The 9,858-nt window shown below is 32.6% G+C and overlaps 1 protein-coding gene across 2 annotated transcripts; it reads left to right on the plus strand.

Moving 5' to 3' along the window:
- Positions 1–1,579: 1,579 nt before the first annotated feature.
- Positions 1,580–6,983, plus strand: LOC108478588 (probable WRKY transcription factor 47). Of its 2 annotated transcripts, none has more exons than XM_017781052.2 (6): positions 1,580–1,905; positions 1,989–2,045; positions 2,132–2,287; positions 3,554–3,958; positions 4,059–4,172; positions 6,087–6,983. In XM_017781052.2, exons 1-6 carry the CDS (start codon positions 1,699–1,701, stop codon positions 6,675–6,677), a joined length of 1,530 nt encoding a protein of 509 aa, XP_017636541.1. In that variant the 5' UTR covers positions 1,580–1,698; the 3' UTR covers positions 6,678–6,983. The 2 variants fall into 2 exon arrangements, with proteins under 2 accessions (XP_017636541.1, XP_052878548.1); XM_053022588.1 differs by having other exon boundaries at positions 1,795–1,910.
- Positions 6,984–9,858: the final 2,875 nt, after the last annotated feature.

Here is a 9,858-nt window from a genome sequence, read left to right on the forward strand (position 1 = left end):
AGAGTTTTCTACTAAAATCTATGTGTTCCTATTTTTCTTTTTATTGCTTTGAGATTAATTCTACTATCATTATCGATGTATAATATAACACCAATAATTGTTTATATTCACATATTAATAAATAAAATAAAATTTATTCATGCAAGAGGAAAATATATGTGAAAACAGGATTATTTATATGATAATTATTCCACAAGCTTAAGTTTTATTTTTAATTATTTTATGGGAAAAATATTTAGTAGTGGAGTTTTAGACTCCCAAGTAAAATTAAGAGTTGACAAATATTTTGTAAGAATATAATAAAATATTAAAAAACTAAATATTTAAAAAAACATGTGATAATTTTTAAAGCTCCTTGTTGAATAAAAGAAATATATTGCCATTATACCAAATAATAATATTTATTTTATTACTTTACTACATTGAAAAAATGGCATCATTCGAACTCGTTTGTAAATTTTTTTACTCCACTAGCAATATATAGAATAATAATCCTTATTTATATAGATTTCTAAGTAGGTTAATTGCAACACACATACTCAAATTAGGACTCAAATTCTAAATAGGATCTTTCTACATAATGATTAATCAAATATAATTGTCATCTCAAATTTAACAATGAAATATATTTAAAATATATTAATTAAAGTATAAATACGTATATATTTACTGCACTTTGAATCTAACGTGTTGCAAATAAACAATTTTCTAAACTTTATCGTTACTAATCCAAGCATTCTATACAAACAGATTTACGCTTTGATGAATGTATTTTAAATAAGGTTGAATTCATATTTGAATTGATATTGAATGAATAATTTTGAAAATATTTGGTCCAATGTAAATTGTTAGGATGTATTTGGGCTCAGCCAAGCCAGATGAGCGGGGGAGCCGAGGAGGGGATCTTTCCAAATTCCAAGAGCCGTGGACTGAATAAAAATGAGTATGACGTGAGGACCTTGCCTGGCTCTCTGGCTAGCTGGCTTCATAAGTCAGTGGGATTAGGTATTCTCACCTAGCGGGTCCCCAACTTTATTATTTTTTCTTTTAAATCCCTAACAACCGTCAGATTCAGATAAAGCCGTGCCGTCAACTGTGTTGACCTTAGTACAACGTGGACTGCTCGTACCCTAACCTTTCTCACCCGTTGTCTCGTCATGGTCTTCAATTTAATTTGATTTTCAGTATTTTTATTAATTTTGAATTTCGAATTTTTGAACTTTATTTTGTGATTTTAAAAAAATTGATAAAATATTTAAAAGATTTCATTCTTTTAAACTCTATATAATATTTTAATATAATATTTATTATTTAAATATAAAATATTTATTTTTATACCATAAGTATTAAAAGTAACAAAAATAAAATTCAGCATAACCTCGATTTTCTAATTTATAAAATCTTCATCAATTTACAATTCTTTTTTCTTTCATTTAACGCGGTTCTGTCTCTCTCAAATTTCGTCCCGCACCGTTTTAACTCCCTTCTCCGTCCTACCTCGCCCAGAACTCGCCACGTAGCCCCTCTTTAACAACTGCCACGTCATATCTCCCTCATGTAAAAAACGGCTGGTCCACGTTTACTCTTTTATACTCCTTTTTCCTCTCTTTATTGAAAAGCTTCAAAAAAAAAAAAACTGCATATTACCCCCTCCCCCCACTTATTTCTCTAGTAATCTTTTAAATTTCTCGTTTACTCATGGAAAAGCACCACCCTTTGCCGTTCTTTCACTCCGACGACCTTCTCCGCCGTAGATCCTCCGCATCCGACCGAACCCATGATGATTCTAGCGATGATCATGTCAAGGTCAAGCCCCACATCATGGAAATGGATTTCTTTTCTACCGATCATCATCAAGACAGCAAGATTAATACTAATGGTTCATCTTCTTCATTTGATGTTAACGTAAGGTTTTGAATTACTATCCCATCTCTCTCTATATATATGGAAATTTAACTGTAATTTACTAAAAATATATTTGTTTTCAGACTGGATTAAATCTTCTCAGTTCAAGGACGCCTAGTGAAAAGAAATCCAACACTGAAGTAAGTGTTTTCATTTTCATTTTTTTTAAGTTACTGAGTTTAAGCTTTGTTAATGGAGGATTGGTTTTTTTTTTTTTTTGTAACAGATGAGTGTTCTTAAAATCGAATTAGAAAGGTTACATGAAGAGAATCGAAGACTGAAGAGCATGTTGGATCATATTACAAGAAACTACAATGAACTACAAGGTCAACTATTCATGGCGGTACAAAAACAGGCCCTACTTGCAATTAATAAACAACAGGTGACCAAAAAACAAAACCCATGAAATTTATTTTCAAATATTATCTTCATCATCTTCCTAGGTGTTTCTCCTTCACGTGGTATTAAAAGAAAAATTGGTTAACGTGCAATGTGCTCTTTTGATTTCTATTATTTATATTAAGAGTTGAATTTTCTCATCTACTCTAAGTAAATTAACCTCTATTTATTTGTATGGGTAAAAATTATTTCTTGTACATTAGCATGATATATGCATAACATGATGATGAGATATTCCATCAACCAAGTTAATTTTAACCATATAAAAATTGAAATTTTAACAAAAAAAATTAATATACTTTTTAAATTAATGCACAGAAATTAATTTACAATCCGACTATTAATATAAAGTCCTCCATCGTACTTTGAAAACACTTTTCTTCTTGGTTTTTTCCATTAAATTCATAAACAATTCTATCTTCAAATCTTCCATGTGCTACACAGAGTAGAAACTAGTATATAGAATATGTGGCGATAACTCAACCACTTGCCTATTAGCTTTATTTCCAACTCCCCAAATCTAGCACAAAAAAATGAAGCTCATGATCTTAATTATTAGGGTTTCGGGTATTTTTAAGTAGAGTCAGACTCTTAAATAATGAAGCTTTCCGGTGTTATTTTTTTCAAACTCGAGATATTATCACTTGACCTTTAGTAGGCTTTAATGGTATGCAGTAAGTGTGACTTAATGTTTTATTTTGATAGATTTAGAGGTAGTGATGGATGATTGGTTCAAAAAGGAAAGCAAGGCAATATTTTTCTTCTCTCATTAATAGAAAGGGATAAAGTAACTTTTGGTCCTAAATTTGGTAATTTTTTTCAATTTGGCCCTTAAACTTTCTTTTGGTCCACATTAGTCCTTAAACTTGGCAAATTTTATCAATTTTGATCTCCTGATATTGTACCATATTATTTCTAGGAATTTAGTCCATCCACTTATCAACTTTCTAGGAATTTGAAAATATAACACCAACAAATATAATAAATAATAATAATAGTTTTAATAGTTGGACCTAAATGTTAAAATTTGAAAAGTAGAACTTAAACTTAAAAGTATAAGGACTAAATCAAATTTGTAAAGAGTAAAAGATTTATGACATATTTTAAATTTTTTATAAAAATATAATTGTTTTAGAAAATGACTTTACACCAATCACATAGTTCAAAATTGAAAAAAATTGACAAGCTTAGGTACTAATTCCAAGCATCATCATGATTAAGGTTTAATAAGAGTTTGGTACTGAAACAGGTGAACAAGGAAGGAGGAGTAAAAGGCATGTCGAGTCATCCCATAATGTCAATCCAACAATCCATGGACCCACGACGACCATCGACTACATTAGATGTGAACGAGCCATCGGCAACTGACGACAAGAGGACAGAACTGTCAGCCTCTTCCCCAGCCAACACCACCACCTCCACCATGGATGTCGTGTCAAAGGACGGCAACGACGACCATTATCGGACGGTTCATATTCAAGGGAAGCACGTCTTTGTCGAAGATGGAATCGATCAAACGTGTCAACAGAGCTGGGGTACTTCGCCAAAGAGTAGTCCAATGGTGGATGAGCCAAAGAAGGAAGAAGAACAGGTCCCTGAAGTAGCTTTCAAAAAGGCCAGGGTGTCGGTTAGGGCAAGATCAGAAGCTCCCATGGTAACTAATTAATATTGTACACATCAATAAGAGAATGCGTGTCTGTATGTATGCATGGAAATGGAGGGTCTTAGGTTTTCTGTTTTCCTTTTTGGTGCAGATAACCGATGGGTGTCAATGGAGGAAATATGGTCAAAAGATGGCGAAGGGTAACCCTTGTCCACGCGCTTACTACCGTTGCACTATGGCTGTTGGCTGCCCAGTACGTAAGCAGGTACGTCCAAGTCTCTACTTTTAACGATAAAGCAACATTTAGTCTCTAAATTTAACAACTTTTTTAATTTAGTCTCTAACCATTTTTCACCTCAAATTACGTTTGATAAACTGAAAAATTAAGTGCTGAATTTAAATTAAAAAATATGTTTGACATATTACTTAAAATTAAGTGTAAAGTATAAAAATGGTCATGCAACTAAGCTCGTATTTTTATTTTGGTCACCTAACTTTAATACTTTTCAATTTAGGCACTAATGTTTGAATCCATTCTTGTTTTGATCACCCGCAATTAAATTGATAACGGAAAGTCTTTTTCTAAATGGTATAATAACACATTTAGTCCTCAATACTTGCATATATCATTTTGGTCCTCATACTTAACCAAAGCTTTCCGTTGTTAAAATAAAGGCATTTTACATCTATAAATTTCTAAAACCCAAAAAGGAAAAAAAATTTGTCTCAATTAACGAGCCGCTTTCCGAGCCAATTCCTAATACCTATAAGTTTAGCTTGAAACTTTATTTCCTTTTTTTTTTCATTTGCTTTCTTCTTAATCTAATATTTTATAACCCTTTGATTGATAAAATTTTGGCTAAAAAAAATAGAAAAACCTTAAAAAAAAAGAACACTTTAGATTTACTGTTATTGATAACAGCATGATATTTCCTTCAAAGTACATCAAGTAGTCATCGAAATTGGTCCTTAAAATTGGAAATTAAATCCAAAGTTAAGCAATATGGCTTTGAATAATGCAATTGTTCAATCAATAATTATATAAGAAAAAACTATAAACATTTAATTTTTCATAAGAAAAAAATGTGAAAAATTAATTGAATTTCCTTTTGTTACATTGACAATAAATTTTTAATTTTATAAACCGATTAAGAGATTATTATTTGTTCTATTTATTTTAATTATTTATTTTAATTTTAAATCCACAATAAGCAATATGTATAACTAATAATTTGATTTAGTGTGAAATCAAAATAATTAAAAACTAAAATTATCCTAGCTAGAGTGAAAAATTATTTTTTACAAATATTAAATTATTTATATAATTTTTTATATATTATATTTTTAAAAGTTGTATTTCCTATTATTCTTAATGGTGTTTAGTTAATTTCTAATACTAACTTCTTACAAATATAAACAAAAGGGTTATGTACCAAAGCGAGTAATGTCAACCATAAATAAAACAATTAATAGATATGGAAAGAATAAGTATTAAGGACTAAATGTGTTATATCAGTTAGAAAAATAATTTTTGCTATCGATTTAATAGTGGGTGACTAAAACAAGAACAAATTCAAATATTAGTCCCTAAATTAAAAAAATTAAAGTTAGATAACTTGAAACATGAACATGAGCATAATTAGGTGTCCATTTGTATAATTTACTCTAAAATTAAATACTGAAATTGTTTAATAAAAATAATATAATTATAAAATAAAATAAAATAAAATAAATATAATTTATTTTCTATTAAATGATAAATAAGTCTCAGTTTACTTATTATATTTTACACTTTTTGTAGAAAAAATTCCATATAGTAGTTTTATTGGAAGTTATCAATAGTATTTAAAAGAGGTTGTATTTAATGAACTGTATGCACTATCAATGCACCACAATTCTCCGCAATAAGTAAAAGCAACACTTATTATTTACCTCTTGATTTAGAGATTTAGGGTTCTTCAAATATGAAGACGATATCATCATAAACATTTTCCATCATCGTGTCTCATTTTCATCACCTAATTAAATTTACTTGCTTGCAAGGAGGCCTTTGAAGAGTTTATCAATGGCAGTCGATAAAAGCATTCTTATAAGATTTTTGACAGTAATTTGACCAATAATAAAACAAAATCTTGATTTATTATTTTCTTTATTCAGATTTAAACACATTTTCTAACAGGTGCAAAGATGTGCTGAGGATAAGAGCATTCTCATAACAACATATGAAGGAAACCACAACCACCATCTACCACCGGCAGCCACAGCAATGGCCAAAACCACCTCCGCCGCCGCAGCCATGGTGTTATCTGGTTCGACCACAAGTAAGGATGGCCTACCAAATTCTAGCTATTTGCACAGCTCCTTGCCTTACGCGTCGACAATGGCCACTCTATCTGCCTCGCCGCCGTTTCCCACCATAACCCTCGACTTAACTCAGGGCCCAAACCCCGTCCCATTCATACGTCCCCCGCCTTCTCCGCCTACGTTTCCGTTACCTTTGCATGGTTACCCTGAGCTATCCGCATTGCCGGCAATGCAGATAGGGCAACAACAGCAACAACATACTGCTTCTATGGTGGAAACTGTCACGGCAGCCATCGCTTCTGACCCGAATTTCACTGCGGTGTTGGCCGCTGCTATTTCGACGTTTATGGGAGCACCACCACCACCACTGCCGCCAAGCAACAACGGAAACAATAGTACAACAAGCCAAGCTCTCCCTGGATCACCTCAGCTTCCTCAGTCTTGTACCACTTTTTCCACAAACTAGCCGAGCTCATTAAAATTTTGTCATCTTCAACCTTGTTAAGCTTTTGCTAGGTGCTCAAAATATGGTTCTTTGAATATGCCTATAGTGGAAAGAAAAGCATTTCGAAATCTGATATTGCGGTGACGGATTAATATTCTAATGTAAAGATGACGTATATTTTATTTGTAGAGAATATTATTATACGTTGTCACGTTAAGGATAATAAGCTTATTGAAAGCTTAGGCAGTGGGAGGTGTATTTCTTGTGTGTTGCAAATTATTTTTTGATTGTCTACTTAATTCAAAAATATTTTTATAGAGTGATAAATATACGTGTAATGAAAGGGATTTATATAACTTTGTGGCAATGATACTGTTGATACAATCCTTAACGAGGGGAGAGTATAGAAAAGAGGAGAACGGTTGTTGAGAAGGTCGGCTTACCCAGTCAGGGCGGAGAGCTGGAGTTTATGGAGAATGGAGATGGAGAGAGTTTAAAGGCCGAGGGTTGGAGAAGTGTAGAGAGAGTAGACTCTGTATCCTTGAAGAGTCAATCCTTTCTTCATCATTCTTGGGGGTATTTATAGGAAAGAGTCCCGTGCAATATGGTATTAATATGTTGTGCTTGCCTTCTAGCCGTCATTATAGGGCTTGTGGGAGGGATGTCTTCAATGAAACGATGATATCTATGATAGGACAGATCTTGTCATTCATCCTAACTCTGATGGGATAAAGCTGTTGAGCACATGTGATTTTTTGGTCACCAAACAACTTCATGTTTCCAATGAAGGTTGAACCAACTATTGTCCGAATAGTCCTCTCGGGAGGGTGAGCTCATAGGTGACTACCCAGTTTGCTGGGGGTAGGTTTACTGTTCAAGTGCCTTCAAAGCTTGCCACATATCTTGTCACGAATGAGGGTATAACTATATCTCCCCTCTTTTTAAGTCGAGAGGAGGGTTATAAAGTGGCCTTCCTCAAGACGTTTCGATCTGATAACTTTTTTCCTGGTTGTTTCAAATGGTGGCTTTATTTCAAGATGGAACGTTATATCTAAATGTTTGGGATTCTATCATAAATGTACTTTGAGGGTTGCATTTCTAGGGAGTGGTGATAATGATGACCAACAGCCTTTTGAGACAAGTAGTAAGTTGCTATTGGATGCCGTTGGGGATAGACTCGTATAAACAACAAAAAAAAAAGTAATAGAGAAAATTTGGCACACAAATTTACGTGGAAAAACTCCTCCAATCAAGAGAATAAAAAACCACAGGCAAATGAGACTCCTGTAATGAGCAAACAAATGAAGAGTACAAGATGAAGAAATTTAAAGCAAACCTTAACCTTGAATATAAAGCTTTTTAGCTAAAACACAAAATTCTCTTAAAGCTCTCCAAAACTCTCTCTTGATTTTCTCTTTAATGTTGTTTTATTACCCCTTATTTTAGGGTTGCTATGGCCCTTTAAATAGGCTGAAACTAGAGTTCTAAAAAGAGTTGAATATCTTTGGAATATTCAGAGTTTAACTGGGAAAATTAACCTTACTGAGAGTCTAATACATAACTTCTTTAAGTTTGGAATTCATCGCGACGTCCTAGGCTCCTTGCTGCAACATTGTCTCTGCTTTGCCTCTGTTTTGAGCGTCATCATGTCATTGTGACGTCACATGATTCTTTGTCACAACGTCTCATCTACTTTAACTCTAGTTTGATCGAAAAATGCGAGACACACTCCATAGATGCTAGTTTCCCTTTGAAATAATGCATTTTGGAAGATAGGTCTATATATATTCAGGGTTGTCTTATTTGAGGTTATTTTGCCTCTTATTTGTTTGAACTCTTTACAACTGTTGTTGGTGATTTTGTAATATCCCGAATTAGGGCCTAATCGAAATAGTGGTTTCGTGACCACAAATCTGAGATAGAAATAATTATTTTATAATTATTTTGATGTTTATGATATGATTGCATGATTGTGTGAAAATTTCGTGATGAAATCCTATGCCTAAAGTGCTTAAATTGAAATTAGGGACTAAATCGAATAATTTGCAAAATTTGCATTCTAGGAGTTTTTAGTATGAAATTGCTTTGGAATATTAATGAGGAGGTCTTAAATATAAATTTGACCAATTTTTGGAAAGTTTAGTAGTAAGGGCATTTTGGTCATTTGTATATTAAATGAAATAAAATGGGAAAAATAACACAAAATGATCATCTTCTCCATATTGTTGCTGCCGAATTTTACCTCTCCCTATAGCTAGGGTTTCTTCAACTTTCAAGCTTCGTAGTAAGTGATTTCATGCCCCGTTTTTTATGATTTTTATGTTTTTGAAATCCCAGTAGCTCGAATTAACTTATGCTAGCAATAATTCAACCTAGGGTTCATATTTGGAAAAATACCCATAGGTGAAATTTGTGTATTTTGGTGTTTTATGATAGAATATGAGGTTTTAAATTATGTTAGACAACTTGTGCTACTCTGTTTTAAGCGAAAACGAGTACAATAGCTTAATCGGTAAAAACACCTAATAGTCATAAGTACATGTTAGAGTGTGAATTTAATGTTACCATAGAAGGGAAAAATGATCAGCATGTCATAAAACATAAGAATAAGGGATGAAGTTTAATTCCCGAGCCTAGGGGCAAAAGTGTAATTATGCTAAAGTTTAGGGGCAAAAATGTAATTTTTCCAAAGTTCGTATTAAAGACTGTTTTTATGAATGCATGTATTAAATAAGATTAATTTGGCATTATAGATCAAGAGAAATGAGATTCAAGTCGCGATCGAGGGAAAAACAAAGTTTACGAAGAATAGGCTCGATTGCTAATATTTTGTATCGAGGTAAGTTCATGTGTAAATGTAGTAACATAATTGTCATTTTAAGCAATTTAATGTTTTTTATATGATATGATGCTTATTATTATCATGAAATGTTATGTTCTGTGGTTATTGTTGAATAATATGTAATTATGTGAATTACTTGATGAGTATGAACTATCATCGAGTATCGGTTCCGATATTCCGTGGAAGACGGCAAAGATGTGAGATCGAGGAAAAAGCCCGTTTGAACCTTAGGAATAGATTAGAATACAATTGACATGTCACTAGGATACTTGAGTTCCGAACTCGTTGAGTTGAGTCCGAGTTCGTGAGATGTAACTAGGCATCCGAACTCGTTGAGTTGAGTCCAAGTTCACTTATGGA

This window comes from Gossypium arboreum, chromosome 12 (genome assembly GCF_025698485.1).
Source record: "Gossypium arboreum isolate Shixiya-1 chromosome 12, ASM2569848v2, whole genome shotgun sequence".
NCBI lineage: Eukaryota > Viridiplantae > Streptophyta > Magnoliopsida > Malvales > Malvaceae > Gossypium > Gossypium arboreum.

Coding starts and splice junctions, on each gene's coding strand:
- LOC108478588 (XM_017781052.2), top strand. CDS start 1,699: ATGGAAAAGCACCACCCTTTGCCGTTCTTTCACTCCGACGACCTTCTC. Junction 2,046..2,131: donor AAAAGAAATCCAACACTGAA/GTAAGTGTTTTC, acceptor TTTTTGTAACAG/ATGAGTGTTCTTAAAATCGA. Junction 2,288..3,553: donor TTGCAATTAATAAACAACAG/GTGACCAAAAAA, acceptor GTACTGAAACAG/GTGAACAAGGAAGGAGGAGT.